Raw genomic sequence first — 23,518 nt, 5'->3', positions numbered from 1 at the left:
ATGGATCAGTGAACAAGGTTAAGTTTTGGTGGTCAAGTCCATATCTCAGATACTATAAGCAATAGGTCTAGTATATTCGGTGTATGGAAGGACTGTAAGGTGTACATGTCCAACTGGCAGATGTCATCTGACCTTGACCTCATTTTCATGGTTCAGTGGTTATAGTTAAGTTTTTGTGTTTTGGTCTGTTTTTCTTATACTGTATGCAATAGGTCTACTATATTTGGTGTATGGAATGATTGTAAGGTGTACATGTCTAGCTGGCAGGTGTCATCTGACCTTGACCTCGTTTTCATGGTTCAGTGGTCAGAGTTAAGTTTTTGAGTTTTGGTCTTTTTTTCTAATACTATATGCAATAGGTCAACTATATTTGGTGTATGGAAATATTTTATGATCTATATGTTAGTCACGCAGGTTTTATATGACCTTGACCTCATTTTCACGGTTCATTGCTCAGTGTTAAGTTTTTGTGTTTTGGTCTGTTTTTCTTAAACTATAAGCAATAGGTCAACTATATTTGTTATATGGAAAAATTGTTAACTGTACATGTCTGCCTTACATGGTTCATCTGACCTTGACCTCATTTTCATGGTTCATTGGTCAATGTTTAGTTTTCTTGGTTAATGTTAAGTTTATGTGACAGTTGTAATAAAGCTTTATATTTAGGACTATCAACATAATATCAATGATTAGTAAAGAAGGCGAGACATTTCAGCGTGTGCACTCTTGTTATCTTGTCTGTCAAGAATGTAACCATAGTGATGGTATCTTCCCTCTTCTTACTCATCAACATTTAAGTTCAGTCTGTGGTTAAAGATTTTTATACCCCAAATTTCTCGAAGGTAGGTTATTTGCAGTCCTTTTAAATGATTATCATAAGGAAGGGCACATAACCTGCCTAGAACACTAGGTCACCAGGTTTATATTGAATAGTGTGTTGACGGTCACTGGTCCTTTTGTATGAGAAGTCAGTTTGCAAGGTCGCAGGTTGAATTTGACCATGTTGGAGCCACTTATAGATTTGTATGTAGACTTTAAAAACTGAACTTCAAATTTTCTAGAATTCAAATACTGAAGAAAATACAATATTCCCTCAATCCACCAAGGGTTACGATCCAGTCCCCTCCTCTCCATCCTTGGCAGTTGAGATAGAATTTCGGATCCACGAGTAAATGATTTCCATTGGTCGAAGTTGTAACTAGCTGCATCTAATCAAAAAGTGCCTTTAAGATGATCACGTGTAAATGTAGAAAATGTAAATAAACAATTGCCACATGCTGATTGTGCAACAAGTCTTAACCCCCAAAACATAGAACAATATTTAGTAACAATTTTCAAGTTCTTAATCAACTTAATTGAAGTTACTGGGTATGTTTCTCGCGCAAATGTTGGAATGTTAACGTATATTTTAGTTTCCTGCTTCACGAAATTTGTAAACAATAGACACAACCATTTAACACCTCCGCAATAAAGAGATTCCAAGTGCTGTCATTGGTCAAGAATAATGTAGTCAGAATGGGCCTTTCACTTTTATCTACCAATAGATGGCACAGCATTATTGTAATCACAGATGCTGACTTAATCTGCCAAGGGTGGAGAGGAGGGAACTGGATCGTAACCCTTGGCTAGCAAAGATTCAATAATTGGTACACAAGAAAATAAATGAATCCACTTGTCTGGCAGAACACATTTGAAGCCTTGTATCTATGATGAGTTTATCCACAGTTATTCAAAATCAGACAGGAAATTTTTTTTTCAGTAGAAACTAAATTATAAGTAATAATGAATTAAAATAAGGTAAAACAACTTACTGGAAGTGTACAATGGATGATAGTATTGAGGATAATATAAGGTAGCATCTTCATCTGTCTAGAATTAGATAGTTCTTTAAATCAGATTTCAGTGTGGAGTTATATAATATAGATATATATCAAACTTCAAACTTTATATCCTGACAAACTAAACTTTTGTAACATCAATCACAACACACTTCAATATCCAGTCAAAACCTGATTGATTTTCTATGCAGAATTACATGTATCTTGTCAATGAGATTTGTGTGTTGATTAAATAGTGTTGTATGTATGATTTCGTATGTAAACTTTGAGATGTTAATAAACATGATAAATAAATACTGTCCATTGAGTTCAATGAGGCCTATGAAGGGTTCTTTTTTCAATATATGTAAAACTAATTTATGTAAATCTTGCATATTTGTACAGTAAAATGATAACACTGAGGCAGTATTTATTTTATTCATGTATAAAGTTAATAAAAATGGCATCAGTGAATCTCTTTTCACTTCAAAACTACTAATTATTTAAAAGTCTATATACCATTTATTCATAGATAATTCTCAGTTTTGTATTTATATGAATTTGATGACAATTGAAGTGAAATGTCATGATCTAGTATAATTTCACAAATCCTTTTACATTTAAAGACATTAAGAGGACTGTGTTTTTTGATGTGCTAAAAATCTTTGATGAAAAGTTGTCAATTTTGATGTTGTCAGTCCATGCAATATTTTCTATTAACTAAAATTCTGAGGAAATTGCCTCATGCATTTCATGACTTGTGATAAGAAACTTTGTCTTCTAAATTTCTTTCTGATATAATTATTTATTATTAGAAATCATTGCCTTTTTACAAGAGTTGTCTTTCTTTGAGGTTTTCCATTCAAGTATGATAATTTTTCATCTCTTTCTACTTAAGTGGAATGATTTTTTTATACGCCTGTCAAAATTTTGCTGGGACGTATTATGGTATACAAATGTCCGGCGTCTGTCTGCCTGTCCGTCTGTCCATCTGTCTGGCGTCCACATGTCGCACTGTAACTTGAGAACGACTTATCCAAATTTCATGAAACTTAAAATAGTTGTTTCTTATGATGGTCAAATGATCTATATACTTTTTTGTGAAAATAAGATTAAAACTTTTTGAGTTACTGGACTTTGTAACTAAAACAGGAGGGTGTTTTTTTCACATGTCGCGCCGTATCTCAAAAACAATTTATGATTATTGCTTAAAACTTTACACGCTTCTTAGTTATATCAATCTAAAGATCTGTATACTTTTTGGTGATGATTAAAAATTTTATTTTAGAGTAATTGATTTTTTTATTAAAAAAAGGGGGGTTTTCACATGTTGCGCCGTATCTCAGAAACGATTTATGATTATTGCATAAAACTTCACACACAAGACGATGGGCTTTACATGCCCTCGTGGCGCAGCTGTTTATTTCTCTTAGTCAAGAAGAAAGAGAATGTATGTATGACCTCATAAATATAAAATAAGAAGATGTGATATGAATGCCAATGCCAACTATCCGTTTTAAGACCAAATGACATGGATGTAAGCAACTATAGGTCACCATACAACCTTTAACAATGAGCAATACCCGTACCGTATAAGTCAGTTATAAAAGGCCTCTCTACCTGACAATATATGTGAAAGTACATTTGAAATGAGAAGCCTATATATAGAAATAAGAAGATGTGGTATGAGTGCCAATGAGACAACTTTCCATCCAAGTCACAGTGTGTAAAAAGTAAACAATTATAGGTCAAAGTACGGCCTTCAACACGGAGCCTTGGCTCACACCAAACAGCAAGCTATAAAGGGCCCCAAAATGACTAGTGTATATCCTCGATGTTGCCTAAGAAAATAGTGATTATCAATGGTCTTTCAATGCAACAGCTTGATGTTTCTCGGCTACATATCATCTGAAGGCTGTGCTCTTGCTGAGAAACGCCCTCTCATTTGAAGAGCCATCAATAATCTATAAATACCCGATAAGAATAAAGAAATTTCATAGAAAAAATCTATGAATTTATGAACTTATTCAGGAATCCTGTAGTTTTAGCAAAATGATTAGTTTCTATTTCAGCTTATCATTTCAATTGAAAAAATAATTTAAATAATATCAATTTAAAAAAGATAATTTAAAAATAGATTAAAAATGTCAAAGCAAATTCAAGAAAGCGCTGTTATGAGTATATACTTACATTTGATTTTATGATTTTAGAGGAGTTTTTAATACAGGAGTTCCACATTTTCGTATACCTTGTCTACTTATACGGTTTTTAATTATTCTGACTAAATTAGTATCATTCAGACATTTTTTGCAGTGCAATGTCATTTGTCTTTTTTAACTTCAATCAGTTTTGATAAGTTTACAATTTCACTTTAAAGAAATGTCAACCAATGTAGATAAGAAAGATAAATTTACAAGGTCTTTTGAGTTTAAATGTAAAAAATCATTTTGGTCAATATATTTTTTTCAAAGATTTATGATTTTATTTGATATTTCATAAAACCAAATTAAGCTAATCAAATATTCTTTATTAAGAGTGATAAGAGGGGTAGGGATGAAAGAACATGGAAATAAAAATGGATTTTAAAAATTCATGCAAACAATTTTTTGCATTTTGCCAGTCTACATGAAATATGAAAAAAATAATGGTCTTTTAGTACAAAAACATGAATAATTAGAATTGAATTCAAATTTAAGCCTCTCTTAATCTATTGTTCAACTTACATAAGTAACAAAAGTCTTTAGCTTAATTTGACTCAGTAGGTTTCCACTTTCTGTTGCCATATTAAAAATCCAGATATTTTTTGAATAAGGGAGAAGTTAAAGTTGTTAAGTCCTTAAAAGATTCAAACTCATTCACAATTGTCAATGTTAAAAATTTAAAAACATTTTATTTTCTTCAAGTTTGTCATATACCAGTAAGTTATATTTATTTTGTTCAGAATAAGACATTAAAATTGATTATATTGGTATAGTAGAGTTGTGGGTTAGGTTTTGATAAGTGGTAGGTATTAGTTATCTTGTTAACAACAGGTGTATATTTGATGTAGGTATATTTACCTTTACAGTTACTTATAATTGAAATGTTGATTCTAACATTATATAGATCTTGGCAGTTTTCTTGACACCTAATAAAACTACCCATAAATGTTCTTGCCAAGAGACCATTTGCGAGGTGTTGAAAAGAATAAGATCTTCTTGTCCAGAAACTTTAGATTGTAGTGTTTCTGTTACTAAAATAAATATACCACAGACTAATCATTTTAACATATATAACAGATGTTTTGATACAAATTTGGTATATGGTTAGATTAATGCATATGGTTACTTAGGTGTCACTTTTTCTCAGAAAAAAAAATTGTGAAGAACTGCAATAGAACTATCCGGTACATGTATTTCGCGTTCTTCATTTCTTTGCTGTAAGACTATTAATGTTGGAAGAAAATTTTTACAATCAGAACTATCATTTCATAGGAAAATATGAACACAAGAGTAAGGAACCAGTCTTGCAGTCTATCCCAAGATGCACTAGTTCTTCTAGAAAGTTTACCAGGTATGAATTAAAAAAGACAGAAACCCAACAATTTTCTTAACCAAAAAGCAAAGCTAGGTCACCAAAACCTTATTTCAAAATAGATAAAATAAAAAATTTGTAAAACGATTGTTTTAATGATGTCCTTCACTGCTAATATTAAGTAAAACATTTTTATCAGTTTTGTCTTCTTCAGTGTAGAATGATTAATACAGGAACATTTGGAAACAATATGTTTGTGTGTTTATTGTTGTGAGTAGAGGGGAGATAACTCAAATGTTCTTGGAATGACCAACTGAGAAATAAACACCCATATTGATACTGATTAGATATACATGAATGAAATATGAATGTAAGAATAAGGAGTTGTAATATGATTTCCAATGAGACAACTATTGAAGTTATAAATAGAATATTACATCCATTTACAAGAATACAATTTAAGGTTGTTTGAATTATATTATGAGTTTATAAATAATTTACCAGAACTATATTTTAAATGTCAGTTTGTAAAAACAAATAAAGTAATAGATAGATTGTCTGCCATGAATTTTAAGTTGTACAGTGTATGGAAAGGTTAGCAGGGTTACACATCTGTAATATTAAGCTCTTGTTTTTTACAGGGTTATTCAGAAGTGGTCTTCTTAGTGAGTATGTGTTCCGAGAGCAGTCCCATGCATTGACAGTTCTTCATGGTCTAAATGAACAAAGAAAAACAAACACGCTCTGTGATGTCATCATCTGTGTAGAAGATGAGAGATATCCATGTCACAGAAATATTATGGCGGCATGCAGTCCATACTTTTTTGCCATGTTCACAGGTTCGATGCATGGGATTGTCGAGCATGATGAGTAGTTTTAAAAGTGTGTTGCAATTAAAATGCTTAGAAATAAAGTCTCCATGATTAACCACAGTCCAAACAGCACAGGCTTGTAGTTTTATCATTTGACACGTAACAATGTCACTAGAGTTAAATATAGTCTATTTAAAAAATTTAATAAGATGGTTCCAAATAGTCCCATATTGCTCTGAGGTCTAATGCTTTTTTGAAGACTTTGATAGGGCGATCAGATTTTGAGATTGCTGTCTATATAGAAAACATGAAAAAGACTCAGACCCATGAAAAAGACTCATGGTCTATGATTAGTTTTCTTGACCATATGGATTCTATTATTATTTTGAGACAAAAACTTGCCACCTCAAGGCTAACAATTTCCATGTTTTTTTATGGACATTCCACTGCTAATCACTTATTGCTGCTCAGCAAGTCCCCTCCTTATATAAGTCATATTTCAATGAGACAACAGTTTAATGGCACATAAACCAATAGATTTCTATCAAGTTTGAACATAAACTAGCTGACTTTGCAGGGGTGTGGAAATGCTATGAGCGTCTCACCCGACTCGTACATTTTAACACCCAGACAAATAATTTTTTTTGTCTGGGTACTGGACAAAATTCAATTTGATCAAAAATATAGAATTATTTTCACAACTTATTAAGATGTATTATTCATAACCAATGATTGACATGTGAAAAACATATTCTAGTCAAAACATCAATGTTCATGAATTAAACAAAACAAAACCAGAAATAGATTGATAACCAAATGAAAAAAAATAAATATGCGCACCAAGGTCTCATAGACATTACGTTATCCTTGTCAATTGATCTAGGATTGTCAATTAGGTTTTATCCCTTATCTAAAGGAGGTGTTGTTTTAATTTTTTACGACAGTTTTATCAAGATGTATAAATACTTCTAGATGTCTTAGCTTATAAATTTCCCTTGCCTCTCCTGTGAAGATGTTAACCCCATACCTCCTTTTGTTTATACACATAAACAAATATTACAAATATCATTTATATTGTGACACAAAATAGTTTTGAAAATCATACAAGCTAATACAGTGAATTTAATACTTCCAATATTTATTAGGAAATTCAGGGCAAGTAATTTTTTTCTTGACAAGTAAAATTTACAGTTTTACTTGCTCAGGGACAAGTGCTCACAACAAATATTTCAAAATTCCTGCTTTGATATTCCTGATTGTACATGTATTTTGAGTATAATGAATTGATAGCTTCAGCTTTATATTTCCTAGCTTTTTCTCTATGAAACCTAGAATGTAGTAAAAGCTTCTTGTAGTAAAAAACCTCATGTATATTTAAACATTCTTACTAATTATATTAAAATACCTAAAAAAAAAGATATGGACATATGCTTAAAAAAAGCAATGGAGATGACAGCTGTACAAAATTAAATGTCAAAAATACATTGTTTTATTCATATGCAATGTAAATGATGTACATTTGTAACTTACATATAAATGGTGGTTTCAGATTCTGATTATTTAAGCTATTAAGATAGTTTGACTCTATAGCTAGTTACTGTATCATTTCATTACAGGGGAGATGAGAGAAAGCCATGAGAGAGAAGTCCGTATTGATGGTATTTCACCAGATATCATGGAGCAGTTGATAGATTTCGCTTACACAGCTGATATTTCTATTACACAAGAAAATGCCCAACAGTTACTATCGGCTGCTAATCTGGTACAAATCAATACCATTATACAAGCCTGCTGTAATTTCCTGGAAGGTGAGATGGACCCTAGCAATTGTCTGGGGATACATTGTTTTGCAGAAGCACACATTTGTGTAGAACTGAGCGAAAAGGCTCGAGTTTATGTCATTGAGCATTTTACTGATGTAGCGAAACACGAAGAAATTTTACTTCTGCCGAAAGAAAAATTGATTGAATTCATTAGTAAAGATGACTTATATGTTTGTTCAGAGGAAATTGTTTTAGATGCAGTTCTCAAATGGGTGAAACATGATCAGAAACGGAGAATTGCAGAATTATCTGATGTTTTACAGTTTGTCCGTCTGCCATTGGTTAGTCCCTACTTCCTGTTTGATAAACTGGATACAGAGGAGCTGTTAATGATGGCTCCAGGGTGTAGAAAGTTTCTTGATGAGGCAATGAAGTATCACATTTTAAAGGTATTAAAACATTCTTTTTACATATGGCCATTTAGCAATAAAAAAATCTGGAAACAATTAAAAGTTTCAGAAACTATTAATTATATTTTCGTTTATATTTGTAAAAGCATCGACAGAACATTGTCATTGTCAAACAATGTCCTTTGACAATGATTAAGTATCCAGTGGTGTAATGTTACTTTCAATTTTGTGTTCAAGTAAGGAAAATGCAAAATGTCAATCAGATACTCAAATGGTGAATGGTTGCATTCTACTTAGGATATATCTACCAAATTGAAAATTATTGTAATATCCGAGAACTTCCGAATGTTGGACATCAGTACTGTGAATTTAAAACTTTTTGCTATGTTTTTATATTTGTGATGGGATCATGATGATTCATATTGAATTAATTAGAATTTGCATTTTAAATTCTTGTCACATTATATTTGTGCGTATGTTTCCTGACATGGCATTGGTCAGGCTGAATGAGAAAGCAACCTGCCAACTCAAGGGAGCAAAAAATATACCGGACAACTCTAGGCTTCTTGTAACAGTCCCTAAATTTATGAGTGTTATGAATTGCCTTAATTGTCTTATCATCATATAATGGAAATTTCCAGCCAGCCTTGCATTTCTTCCTTGCTGTTTATACAGTCTTGTACAAAATTAACTTTAACTGAGGGATGCATGCATATTCATTTTAACACTTAAGTAGTTATTTCCATGAGATGTATGGCAGAGGAGACCATTGTTTTTTAATAGTACACATTTTATTTTAGGATCATAGAATAGATATGTCTTCTCCCAGAGTTTTCCAGTAAATGTATGGCAGTGTAGACCATGGTTTATTAAAATTTGACTTCTATTTTAGGATTTTAAAATGTAGATGTCTATTTCCCAAGTTATTCCCATGAGATGTATGGCAGTAAATACAATTGTTTATTTATAGTAAACATTCTATAGTAAGATTGTAGAATGGCGAAGTCTTCTCCCCGAATAATTCCCAGGAGATGTATGGCAATAGCCACCTTTGTTTAATTAATTTTAGGATGATAGATGAGGATTTCTTCTCCCTGATGACACTGGACTTTAAGCAACCAGTAATCAATCAATCTTCTCCCTGAGTGATTTCAAGGAGATGTATGGCATTGGAGACAATTGTTTAATTGAAGCAAACATTATATTGTAGGATCGTCGAATGGAGATGTCTTCTCCCCAGGTAGTTCCCAGGAGATGTATGGCAGTGGAAACCATTGTTTAAGTAAAGCAAACATTCTATTTTAGGATCGTAGAATGGAAATGTCTTCTCCTTGAATAGTTTTCAGGAGATGTATGGCATTGGAAAGAATTGTTTATTTATAGTACACATTCTATTGTAGGATCGTAGAATGGAAATGTCTTCTCCCCGAGTAGTTCCTAGGAGATGTATGGCAGTGGAGACAATTGTTTATATTACAGGAGGAGAAATCTACAACAGGAACTATCTTAACTGTGTTGAGGGATATAATCTTGAAAACGGAACTTGGATGAAACTTAAAGATCTACCATTTTCCAGGTGTCACCACTGTTCAGTAGTGTCAGAAGACATGCATCTTTATATAGCTGGTACTTTCATGAAATAAATAAAGATATAGTAACATTGGCACCATTCACTTCAGTTTAAATTCTACACTGAAATTTTATTCACAAAATTAGAAGACACAACATCATGAAATCATAAGGAGATTTATTCCATCCCAAGATATTTGAGCATGGGTGGTTTATGGTATATCATATATTTGCCACTTTATAATTCATTGATGCGTGTTTGAAGTCCAGTGGTAAATATTAGAAATCTACATATGAAAATAAGATGTAGTATGATTGACAATGAGACAACTCTCTAACAGAGACCAAATGACATAGAGGTTAACAACTATAGGTCAACATACAGCCATCAACAATTAGGAAAACCCATACCGCAAAGACAGCTATGAAAAGCCAAGGAATGACAAATGTAAAACAATTCAAATGCACATTTAGGATAAAAGTGTTCTAATGTGATATGGACATTTCTAACTTATTATGCTGGTTTACACTACCTGAATATTTTAAATATGACTGTGATAGGAATGGTCTTTCTTAAGCTTCTAACTCCTAAAGGTAGCAAATAATGGGAAATAAAGATTAATGTCTATGAAATCATGGCACAAAGTCAGTACACACATATGAAAAAACCAAAAGCCTAGTATATGAATCAGATGGTAACCCATCAACACAATATTTAAAGCTTTGTCATTTTTGTATATCCTGCTATAAATGTTGTGGAATTTGACATAGCTATGCTACATTCCATCATTGTTGGCTTCTTTAACATTAAGGAACAGCCTGTTGTGTTAGTTGTATTTAGACATCAATAACTTGGTAAAACTTTCAAGGTGATATTTGGTCATTACTGGGTATTTTTATACCCCAGCTTTAAAAAAGTGGGGGTATACTGTTTTACCTCTGTCTGTCCGTCAGTCATTCCATCCTTCAGTCCGTCCGTCAGTCCGTCTGTCCGTCCCATGAATATTTTAGTCGCATCTTTCTCAGGAACTACATTACAAGGATTTCTGAAATTTGGTTTTAGGGTTTATATAAGTCAGCTATACCGTGTGATGTGTTTTCAGATTCATCACTCAACAACTTCCTGATTAACGAACACATGTATCATTTTACACATGATAGCCAAGTTAAAAATTTTCGTCACATTTTTCTCAGGAACTACAATACAAGGATTTCTGAAATTTGGTTTCAGGGTTTATATAAGTCAGCTATACAGTGTGATGCGTTTTTTCAGATTCATCACTCAACAACTTCCTGTTTACTGAAATAATTGGGCGGGGGTATCATCAGTGAGCAGTAGCTCGCAGTTTCACTTGTTTGCTTTATTTCAGGGCTAGTGGATGCAAGACCATAAGTCAAATTCTTTGCTATACTTTAGGTGGTTGTGGGACCTATTTACCCAGAGTTCTTTGTTGTATTTTAGGTGGTAGTGGGACCAATTTACCCAGAGTTCTTTGTTGTATTTAAGGTGGTTGTGGGACCAATTTACCCAGAGTTCTTTGCAATACTTTAGGTGGTTGTGGGACCAATTTACCTAGAGTTCTTTGCGATATTTTAGGTGGTCTTTGGACCAATTTACCCAGAGTTATTTGCTATATTTGAGGTGGTTGTGGGACCAACTTACCCAGCTATATTTTAGGTGGTTTCGGGACCAATTTACCCAGAGTTCTTTGCTATATTTTAGGTGGTTGTGGGACCAATTTACCCAGAGTTCTTTGCTATATTTTAGGTGGTTGTGGTACCAATTTACCCAGAGTTCTTTGCTATATTTTAGGTGGTTGTGGTACCAATTTACCCAGAGTTCTTTGCTATATTTTAGGTGGTTGTAACAAAGAGAAGGTTGTTGTCAACAATGTCATGAGATATGAGAGATATCTAGATAAGTGGATCAAGGTGGCTTCATTAAATACTCCAAGGGCAAAGTTTGGTAAGTGGTTCAAGGTTGCATCATTAAATATCCAAACAGACAAAGTTTGGTAAGTGGATTAATGTGGCATCATTGAAAAGTCCACAGGCAAATTTTGGTAAGAAGATTAAGTAGCATCATTGAATATTCAATGACAAGTTTTTGGCAATTGGATCAAGGTTGAAGCATTAAAACTCCTTGGGCAAAGTTTGGTAAGTGGATCAAAGATGCATCATAAAAACCCGGATGACAAAATTTTGTTGTACTATTTAAATTTTATTTTATAGCACTGGTAGCATAGAATAATATTATCAAGTTAGATTTGAATAAAAATACATATGAATCACTTTGAAATGCATATCATATTAGCCATGGTGTTGTCAGTTTGTTTGAGACTTATGAGTTTGAATGTCCCTTTGGTATCTATCGCCTTTCCTTTAAGAAGGTCAAGCTACCATTTACAACAAAAGTTAAAAATAAGAATTTTGAAATGAAAATTTTTATCTCCAAACATGAATGTGTGAAAAAAATCAACCAAGCAAAAATTAAAAAACATTAAATCTTAAAGTATATTTGGGGGATGGAAAGGAGATATTTTATATATGAATAGAAATATCAGTTTTGCAGCTAAAATAGGAATGCCAGGAATAAAACCACTCATTTTATTGTTGTTCATTCTGTGCAATGTTTTGGAATTTCTTTGTTCATCTTTTTTCTTTAGGGTGATAGTGTTATAAAGATATAAAAACATACATTCACAGATAAGATTCTAAGATTGATTTTGGCAACTGTTTTATTGCAATAATATCTAGAAAAGCACTATTAAATCCTTAACTTAAAGCAATGACTTTTTTGAGTCCAGGTACAGGTTGTAAGAAAGTTACTTTAATGGTAAGTGATCAGTTAAATTCATAAATAAGAATAAAAAAAATCTGCCTTTACATGTAAGTAGTTGGAATATTGAAAATAGACTAAAAATACCACTAAAGATAGACAAACACATTGGCAAAAATTAAAAACAACCAAAAGACAACAATAACAGAACATTACACAGAAAAGCAAAGATTGAGCAACATGAACCCAAGGGGGGAACTCCGGAACACCAGAAGGAAGGTACTTTCTGCTCCACACATGGCAGACGTGGTGTTGCTCATGTAGTTGGCTAATTTAGTGATAAGTTAAATTCACTTTTTTTCACAAAAGATGAAAAAAGAAAGAGCTAGTGGTTACTACAAGTGAAACACATACATTGTCATCAGCAACACAGATATTTGATAACAGTCACCCAATTTAAATGAGAAAAGTTGATAAAATTTTACGGAAATGATTTTGAATATATGGCATTAACCTTATTTTCATTGCCTAAGAGAGATATGACGATTTGTGCACCCAAGAAAATCATATTTCCTGTGGGCATCCAGGAATATGAAATTTTGTTTCATGTCATGTGGGATAGTCTTAAAATTTCACGACCAATATTTACATGCATTGGAATAATATGTTATGCATATATATTGTAGGTATGGCTGCATTAGATGGTTATATTTATGCCATTGGTGGATTCGATGGGACATCAAGATTGTCCACTGTAGAAAGGTACTGTCCTAAGACCAACAAGTGGTCGTTTGTAGCCTCATTGGCCCAACCTACATCAAGAATTTTTGCTGTTGGTCTGAATGGATTCTTATATGCAGCTGGTATGTTAGTCAAGGAACGTAGTTGATAGTTTTGTAGTACTGTAAGGAATACTCATCTGAATGGCAAACAAACCATTTAAAGTCATTTATTAATAATTTAATTTTGGATGTAACGCGTCTCCCGATTGGCTGACGTTGTTTTGTTGATCAGCTCATAGACATAATTTTGTCGTGTGACCTTGACGTCATCAACGTTTTTTCATGATTTAATCCGGTTTAAAATGGAATTAAGAATTAAATTATAAGAAATGTCTGTAATATTTTTTCTGTCTATTCGAAATAACATAAAAAATGTGGTGCACACTTTAAAATAACACGCTACGCGGGTTATTCAGTGTGCACCATATTTTTGAAGTTATTTCTTCATAGACAGAAAAAATATTACAGTCATTCCTTAATTATTTCTATACTATCAAACATGTAGTAATAAAAAAAATAAACTGTAGTTATAATTTTCCTGAAGTTGTTTTTCAAATATAATAACTTTATTTCTATGACCATGATAACAAGACTTATCAAAACCAAAGTAACTGCAAGTGAAGTATCTGAATAGTGTTGAAATTTTTTGCGTTAGATTGGATGAAAATGAATGAAAACTCAAACATGACTTGCATTAAAGTGAAATCTAATTATTTTGTAACAAAGGATCTGATTTTGAAAGACCAGCATTGAATTCTCAATCTATCTGTAACTAAGGGAAGCAGCCATTTTATTACCTCGTATTAAAGCATACTTGTGAAGTTACACTCTTTAGTTGCCAAAGAAGATAACAGTATTTCAAGGAATTTTGATTTATTAAAATATTTCGCCAAAATGCCTTAAATTGAATGATTTCTTTTTTACATTAGTATAGAGATTTATAACCTCCCCCTCCACCCTTCAAAACTGCAGGTACCCACGTAAGAAATGAATCCTCACTCCCTTGCGCTTATGATAGTTATATAAATATAGACACCCAAAGTTACTATAGCTTTTATTTTTTTTTTCTACCTAGGAGGTGATATAGATCCAGGAAACTCCTCAATGGTGGATGCTTTTATCAGATATAATCCTGTCTGTGATGTCTGGGAAAATGTAAGATTTATTTTTATTGTCAAGCATAGATTACATCAATGAGTTGCTTCCCTTTATATAATCAAATCACAGGTTAAGCATCAGCTGTAGATATTTTTTGGAGTATAACTACTAGGAGCTAGATGTTTGATATACATTGGTTACCCAATATCAGAAAAACACAAAAGAAATCTATAAAGCTCAATGTTAAAAAAATTTGCATACTGAAGAGTTATACCTAGGAAAAACTTTCAACTTGAAAATTACCAACAGTGAGAAATGTTAAAACACACCAGGCCTATAATTCAGTATGCCAAACGCTAAAAATGACTATTTTTTTTGTACATGCCATGTTTGATAATTAATATACTGATAATTAAATGTAACAACAACTGCTTATATGAAACAAAGAATCCATTAAATTGCTACATGCTTTCAATCAAGGCTTAAATAAAAATATTGTTTGTTTGCAGTTTACCGACTGACCCTCGAAAATCCACCCGACTGTGAAAATTTTATTGCTTTTAATTTGAAGAAATTATTTTTAATACTTCTATCGACGCAATCCGGAACATCGGGTCAGTTCCAGAATTGATTTAAAGTAATGGTCGATTACTCGTTTCAACCTCGGTTTTTCTTACCTTCCCATCAATTGTTCATCGGACCGTTTAATGATAACTTTCGAGATGGGACGGCCATACTTCCACGTCGTCCATAGGATGTGTCGGCCATACTGCCTCATCTTTCATAAGACATATATCGTCCATACCTTGTAAAAACATATCGTCCATACCTTGTAAAGACGTATGGTCTATACTTTAAGTATTTATTCCATTGTGGTTATATTATAAAATATAATAATACAAAAAGTATCATTTCATAGTTATAACATTAATATATGGCGAGGCTGTTGTTTTCCAAATGATTGCAAATGACATTTCTGGTTACTTTTATGTTGCAAGGTCGGTACTGCAAAAAGACTGCTCAGATAGCTTGTAAAACTGCAAACAAACATATTTTTATGTTTGGCCCAAGGTTGTGCAAGAAAAATGTTTTACTTCATTAAATTGTGATTATAATGGCCGTAAGTAAACAATTGATCTATTAATTGCATTATGAATGGTAGTTAAAATCAATTTCTCAATCTGATAAATATAGTACCCTGTCCGCTGCACATGGTGTAATTCTTTTATATAAGGATGAAAACAAGTATAAATCACAAAAACATTGACTTGGCGGCAATTGCCTTTGTAGCACTCTCCAGCTTTGATTCATTCAAGATATCATATTCAATTACAAATTGACAAAAAAATTATATACTATTGTATATTTATATACTGTTTGAGTTCAAGACTGAATTGTTAAAAAACATCAAAATTGTATGTAATTTATATTTCAGTTAAAAAACATGTCATTCTCGAGAGCAGTAAGTGGACTGGTTACTTTGAAAGGAAAGATATATGCTGTAGGAGGGATAACAGAAGGGGTGTATTCCAGTAAAGATCTAGAATGTTATGATCCGGACACAGATGTATGGACAAATCTTTCTCCCATGATGGAGTCCAGGTTTGATCCAGGTGAGAAGTCTTTTTCCAATGACTTAGATTATATTTGATCCATAACAAAAGGTATAGTGATGATTTGCTGGTCAAGTTTTCATGGTTCAGCATTTAGTTTTCGTGATACTGTCAGATTTCATACGAATGCAAATTTATCGCGTTCGTATTATGTTATGGTGTTGTCTGCGTCTGCGTCTGAAGACATTTTGGTTTGCAGACAATAACTTGAGTATAAGTGCATGGATCTCTGTGAAATTTTAGCACAAGGTTCCATACCACTAAAGGATGGTTGGGATTGTTTTTGGAGGGTATTGTCCTAGCGGTTTTGTAATTAGGGGCCAAAAAAGGTCAGTTTTACTGGTTCATAGAAAATAAATTGGTTCGCAGACAATAACTTTATAGTATAAGTGTATGGATCTGTATGAAACTTTAGCACAAGGTTCCATACCACATTAAGAGAGTTGGGATTGATTTTGGGGGTTATTGTCCTAGCTGTTTTGTAATTAGGGGCCAGAAAGGGGCCAAAAACAATTATTTGTCTGGTTTTAAGACAATAACTTGGGTATAAGTGTATATATCTCTATTAAATTTTAGCACAAGGTTCCACACCACAATTAGGAAGTTGGGATTAATTTTGGGGGTTATTTTCATAGCTGATTAGGAATAAGGGGCCAAAAAGGGCCTAACAAAAACAATTATTTGTCTGGTTCACAGACAATAACGAGTATAAGTGCATGGATCTCTATTAAATTTTAGCACAAGGTTCCATACCACAATAGGAAGGTTTGGATTTATTTTTGGGGTTATTGTTGTAGCTGTTTTGTAATTAGGGGCCAAAAAGGGGCCAAAAAGAAGCATTTTTCATGTTTCAGGACAATGATTTGTGTATAAGAGTATGGATCTCTATGAAATTTTACCACAAGGTTCTATACTTCATAAGGAAAGTTTTGATTGATTTTTGGGGGGTCATGGTCCAAACTGTTTAATAATTAGGGGCCGAAAAGGGGCCAAAAAACTTTTCTGTCAATAACTTGAGTATAAGTCTATTTATTGCTATTTAATTGTGCTGCAAGGTGTTATATCATAAAATAAAGTTTGGGATTGATTTTAGGGGTTATGACCTTAATGGTTTAGTTAAAAGGGACCAAAAATAATTCTTTTGTAATACTTTGTATAAATTGCTTATATCATTAGCAGTTTCAATGGGGTTTAATTCAAAGTCGTGAATTCATTTGGTTCTTTGATATGCTGTATCTAACCATGTATTTAGATTTTAGATTTTGGGCTCCGTATTTGAATTGGTACAATGGTCCAAAATTAAACTTTGTTTGATTTCATCAAATATTGAATTATTGGTGTTCTTTGATATGCCGAATCTAAGCATGTATTTAGATTTTAATTTTAGGGCCTTCTTTCAAAAGAGGTACGAAAGATACCAGAGGGACTGTCAAACTCATAGATCCAAAAAAAAACTGACGACGCCATGGCCAAAAATAAAAAGACAAACAGACAAATAATAGTACAGATGACACAACATAGAAAACTAAAGACTAAGCAACACGAACCCCACCAAAAACTGGGGGTGATCTCAGGTGCTCCGGAAGGGTAAGCAGATCCTGCTCCACATGTGGCACCCGTCGTGTCAAATTGGTCCACATTAAGGCCCAAAATTATACTTTGTTGAATTTTAAAAAAAATTTAATTCTTTGGGTTCTTTGACATGCTGAATCTAACTGTGTATTTTAAAATTTTGATTTTGGGACCAGTTTTCAAATTGGTTCACATAGTCCAAAATTAAAAATCTTTTGATTTTATGAAAAAATGAATTAAAGGGGTTCTTTGCTAAACTGAATCTAAGCATATATTTTAGATTTTTGATTTCGGGCCAAGTTTTCAGTTGGTCTAAATCGGGATTTAAATATTTATTTATTAGATATTTTGAAAAATTTATTTAAAAAAGTTATCCAGTTCTGTTCAACTGGATACTTTGTTTGATTTCAACAAAAATTGAAAATATGTGCTTCTTTGATATGCTGAATCTAACAATGTATTTAGATTTTGGATTTTGGGCCCCTTTATCAAATTGGTCCACATTGATGTCCAAAGGGTCCAAAAATTAAACTTTGTTTGAATTAAAAAAAAATGAATTCTTGGGATTCTTTGATATGCTGAATCTAACCGTGCATTTAGATTTTGGAAATTGGGCCATGATAGGTATAAGTCCAATTTCAAATTTTTCAGTTTTTCGACCACATTCATTCTGTGTCAGAAACCTATGCTATGTCAAATATTTAATCACAATCCAAATCCAGAGCTGCATCAAGCTTGAATGTAGTGTCCATACTTGCCCCAACTGTTCAGGGTTCGACCTCTGAGGTCGTATCAAGCTGTGCCCAGCGAAGCATTTTATTTATTCTATTTGAGTTGATTTGAAGTGAATTTAACCTGATTTTTGTGGTTCATTGATAACAATAATTGTTTGTGACTCTTGTAGTAATATGTTTATCTCACAGACTTACAAGACAAAATTTTGGAATTTTCAATAAAACAGGCAAGACATTTCAGAATGTGCACTCTTGTTTCTCAATTTTTATATCCACATCCAGTTGAACAGAACAAATTATAGACTGATCAGTTAGAAACATGAAATATCAAACACACAGTAAATTTTTATGTTTGTGAACACCAACCAGCTTACATTAGATGTTAAAAAAATGAAACAATGTGTTTCAGATCATGCAAATTTATGAGTAAAATTGAGAATGGAAATGGGGAATGTGTCAAAGAGACAACAACCCGACCATAGAACAGACAACAGCAGAAGGTCACCAACAGGTCTTCAATGCAGCGAGAAATTCCCTCACCCGGAGGCGTCCTTCAGCTGGCCCCTAAACAAATATATATACTAGTTCAGTGATAATGAACGCCATACTAAACTCCAAATTGTACATAAGATTGATACTGTAAATTGAGATATTGTTGCATTTTTATTAGATATTTAAACAATAATCAAACATAAGAGTTTTAATTATTGATATTTTAGTAACATCCCACTGTGCTATCAAAATTTAAAATGCAAGTTTTTTTTTGTTGTGAAACTGATTTCATTGCAGTTTTAATAATGATAAAAACATCACAAAAACTCTTTGAATTTATTTTTTTTCAAATTGATTATAGTAGTAACACATTCATTAATTTGTTGTAGGAGTAACAGCATTTAACAATCAGATATTTGTGCTTGGTGGTAATGATGGAGGGAACTCATTCTACTCTAACATTGAAAGTTATGACACTACTGATGATAAATGGAAAGTTATGGCATCCTTAACTCTGCCCTATGGAAGATGTAGGTTCACAGCTGTTGCTATGGGAACACAGCAGACATGATATTTCTTGGAAAGTATATGATGAATGCAATTCTGTTTCCACTTTAATGAAAATTTTACGATTGTGATGAAACTTTTGTTATGAAAAGGAGTAGAATATTTTTGTTACAAGTCATTTCTCGCCAGAAAAATTCTGAATTTGCAAACTATTTTTCTCATCATTTCCTATACTCAACATTGTTTCAAGCACTAGATACCAGTTTTGGTGGAGTTTGCCTTGCTCAGTCTTTAGTTTTCTATGTTGTAAAAACACAACATAGAAAACTAAAGACTGAGCAAGACAAACCCCCACCAAAACTGGTAGACTGTTATTTGCCTTTTCTTTATTTTTATGTTTTTTGCCATGGTGTTGTAATTTTGTCTTCCACTTATGAGTTTAAATATCCCTTTTGGTATCTTTTGCCACTCTGTATTAAACATAGATTATGGGTTTTATGCCTCATCATGTTGAAGGCCTTATATATATGATGACCTAAAGTTGCTAACATTTATGTCATATGGTCTCTGTCGGAAAGTTGTATCATTGTCAATTATATCACATCTTCTTATTTTTATATTTAATGTGGGTTTTTTAAAATTTAACTTAAACATTTTCTGATAAAGACATGACTTGTAACAAACATTACATTTTGCTCAGAGGTAAAAAGGTGTATGAGATGTATAATATAATGTTATCTAGTTAAATGTCGATTATTGTACATAAAGTTTAAAGGTCATATTTTTTTTCTTTGGAAGAAATAATTTATTTATCATGTTCTTACATTTAAAACATTGAATTTTACATGTTTTGTTCATGTTTTTATTGCGTAAGTATTTTTAAACAGTTTGCCAAAGAAATTTGACAACTTTTGAATAATGAAAATACAGTATACTATTGCCTATAGTTAATTCTTCTTTCCATTTTTCCATCATTCATGTTTTCTACTTGTCACCTCACATTTAGGTTTCTTAAATGAGAACATATAATGCAGAAATATCATACATGGATACACATCAATCTTATTATAGAGCAAAAGGCAGATTAAAATTACCAATAAGATATTTCACACAATGGAATGGACCATGAGTACTCCTTCATATGAATAAGATCATTCTGGTTTTTGCATACAAGACTTGGGATTGTTTCATACTTATCATGTCAGGGCCTTTTATAGCCGACCATACCGTATGGGTTTTTCTCATTGTTGAAGGCTGTACAGTTGCCTTTAATTGCTTACATCCACTTCATTTGAACTTTGGTGGATAGTTGTCTCATTGGCAATCATACCACATCTCCTTATTTTTTATATTGGGTACTTCTTCCCATGTCATTACTGACAGTGACTAGAAACAAAGTTGAAGAAGATGTTACTGATTTAATTTAGAAAACATTAACATTTTGTTAGTTTTACACATGAATTAAAGGAGTTTGAGGGTTTAAGTATATGAGACAGCAACCCAAGATACTGATTTTCTCTATTAGGAATTTAAAGAAAGAAATTGTACCCACTTATACCATATGGTTTGTTGAATATCATAAAATCCTATAAGGGCAAATCTTATAGCATTGTAATATGTTGGTAAGGAAAGATTTCATATGAAGTAAGATCATTCAGTAAAGGGTAACCTTCAGCAGAGTCAGAGCACTGTAAAATTGTTTCATGTTTCTAGTTGACTTCTTGTTGATGTATAATACCATAAGAAGTAAACCAGAAATTAACAAAAATATTGCACAGTACAACTGACCATACCAACACTGACTATGCTGACAGATAGGCATACGCACAAAACTATAACAACAACGAACAACACATCTTCCAGATAGCTTGACTTGGTACAGGCACACAATGTTTGTGTTTGTATCTGAAATTGACTAATTTCAAACCATGTCAAAACTGACTGAAATGTTTTCATGGGAATCTTGACTAAGAAGGTATAATGAAATACAGAGGTTGTGGAAAGCTGACTGTGATACATTTTGTAGATCATTTTTGCTCATGTTAAATTTGTTGTCCCATTTCTCTATGTTGTCATTTTCAAGAATTGTATAGATTAAAACAAGTTGCTTACTTTTGTTAGTTTCATGTTGGAAATGAATTATGTGATACAATATTTATAAAATAAATTGTCTGAATCTTTTGTATTTTTATTTTGTATAATTTCAACTGGATAACTAATACAAAGTAATGACTTTGAAGCATGCAATTAATAGTATATGTATACCAATATTAAAGTTAAAATGTTTTGTCACTCACTGCAAGTGGTACATGATGGTGTATAGAAACTTTGTGAAGGGCACATGTATTTCTGACATGCCGAAGTCTGACCTGGAAAGTTATTGTAAAAACATGTAATGTGTCCATGGAAACTATATCAGTTGATACAGGTGCTGGTAGACTATCATCCCACAAGTCTATCTATGTTCAACTTTGATCTTAACTGACAATGATTGCCAGTTTTCCAGCCAAAGGTCGTCGATTCACCTCATATACCCCTGTTCCCTCCACCAATGAAAACGGATATATCCATTTAGCCAATTGCAAGGTTTCTGCAAGTAACGTAAAACACCCAAGTATTCCACCCAGTAGTCTGCACAGAAGTATTGTCATGATTTAAATAAACTGAATTGTACAGTTATACCTGAAAATATTATTTGTTTGTTTTTTTAATGATTATTGACAGCATAAAAGTTTTTTTTGTCTGTCATTCTACGGGTTGAAAACTATTTCTTGATGGCATCTTTTTTCCTTCTTTTTTATAAGGATCTTTTAGATAGATAAATAGTTTGTTCTCATTAAACCATACAAGAACAAAGGTTACAGAGAAGTAAAATAAAAATAAACATATATTAAAATAAACATGCATAAAAATTATGAGATGAGATAGAATATGAGAAATACATTTATACACACAAATAATGGAAAAAAAACATTTTCAATAATAGTATAACAAAACTCCAAATTTCAAGGCAAATTCAAAAAAGGGGAAGTCATGAAAACGTGACATCAAACGCTACCAATCAACGGAACAAGTTAAAACAAGTTCAGAGAAATAGATAGTGTATGCATATATGTAAGATGTACGATATGCAAAAGGGGTAGATTCAATGAAGTCAATAGGTAAAAGTTCAATGTAACTTTATTCTAATGACAGATAAGGGGAAGCTTATTGAATTTGTTTTCCGTATATCAAAGTTGTTTAAAAATAGTAATGCTAGTTTTGAGGATGAAAAATTGAAACCAAATATTATCAAGTTCAAAGGACATAGCTATAGACATGATAGACTGAAACTATAGAAAATGATATACAATGTTTGTTTCCAAATATTAATGTCCTCTTAAATGATGGCTTTTAAATAGATATATAGATTGAAATGTAACCAGAAGGCGAAAACGTAGATAAGTATAGGTTTTTTATCCAACGTTACGTCATCATCTCGCTTTATTGTGTCACCGTAGCTATTTATTAAAGTAGTACAGCTATATACTAGTACTATACTATATTTTGTGTACTTTGTTTACTACCATTTACGCATTCATTCATTAATTCATTCATTCATTCATTGATGGACAGCTAGAAAAAGACTTTAGTCTATGTTCTAGCTACTCTGCCCGAATTTATAATGCATGCAACCCAGCCTCTTTTTCTAGTACTATAAATATGGTGTACTCGTACTAATGCGAGTTTTACACTTTAGCATGCACGAGCTACATATGGGATATATAGCTATTTCCCTATTTTCAGGTAAGCACATTTGTTTATGTAGGCCTTATAATGCATGTACTTTTATCCAATTACAGTTCATATTAAAAGGAAACTTCAATTTAACATTTGAAATAAATGTTTATTCTAATAATGTATTTTCAGTGTGAATAAATGGTTTGCAACTTTATTATCGTCACTGATATCAACGCCCTATTAATTAGAACCAAGTGGCCATTAACCCTGTGACAATTTGAACAGCTAAACCTATTACACGTCCGAACATGACTGATTGAACGGAAAGTTTTCCATA

The 23,518-nt window shown here is 32.4% G+C and overlaps 2 protein-coding genes across 4 annotated transcripts in view; one reads left to right on the top strand and one right to left on the bottom strand.

Moving 5' to 3' along the window:
- Positions 1-1,909, bottom strand: part of LOC127716316 (5-hydroxyisourate hydrolase-like) — a 28,403-nt gene extending 26,494 nt beyond the window's left edge. The window contains exon 1 of the mRNA XM_052222489.1: positions 1,812-1,909. Coding sequence (XP_052078449.1) covers positions 1,812-1,865 — 54 coding nt within the window. The 5' untranslated portion in view covers positions 1,866-1,909. The remainder of the gene's footprint in view (positions 1-1,811) is intronic.
- The window catches only part of LOC127716291 (kelch-like protein 3), a 37,810-nt gene extending 16,168 nt beyond the window's left edge, over positions 1-21,642 (top strand). For all 3 annotated transcript variants that reach the window (XM_052222452.1, XM_052222450.1, XM_052222451.1), the window contains exons 4-12: positions 5,291-5,369; positions 5,972-6,169; positions 7,759-8,354; positions 9,716-9,941; positions 11,743-11,850; positions 13,350-13,526; positions 14,521-14,600; positions 15,979-16,156; positions 19,344-21,642. In XM_052222452.1, coding sequence (XP_052078412.1) covers positions 5,297-5,369; positions 5,972-6,169; positions 7,759-8,354; positions 9,716-9,941; positions 11,743-11,850; positions 13,350-13,526; positions 14,521-14,600; positions 15,979-16,156; positions 19,344-19,525 — 1,818 coding nt within the window. In that variant the 5' untranslated portion in view covers positions 5,291-5,296 and the 3' untranslated portion in view covers positions 19,526-21,642. The remainder of the gene's footprint in view (positions 1-5,290; positions 5,370-5,971; positions 6,170-7,758; positions 8,355-9,715; positions 9,942-11,742; positions 11,851-13,349; positions 13,527-14,520; positions 14,601-15,978; positions 16,157-19,343) is intronic.
- The last annotated feature ends 1,876 nt before the right edge of the window (positions 21,643-23,518 follow it).

This window comes from Mytilus californianus, unplaced genomic scaffold, assembly GCF_021869535.1.
Source record: "Mytilus californianus isolate M0D057914Y unplaced genomic scaffold, xbMytCali1.0.p SCAF_9, whole genome shotgun sequence".
Lineage (NCBI taxonomy): Eukaryota > Metazoa > Mollusca > Bivalvia > Mytilida > Mytilidae > Mytilus > Mytilus californianus.
Note: the sequence above shows the minus strand (reverse complement) of the source record. Positions and strands in the feature narration are given on the sequence as shown.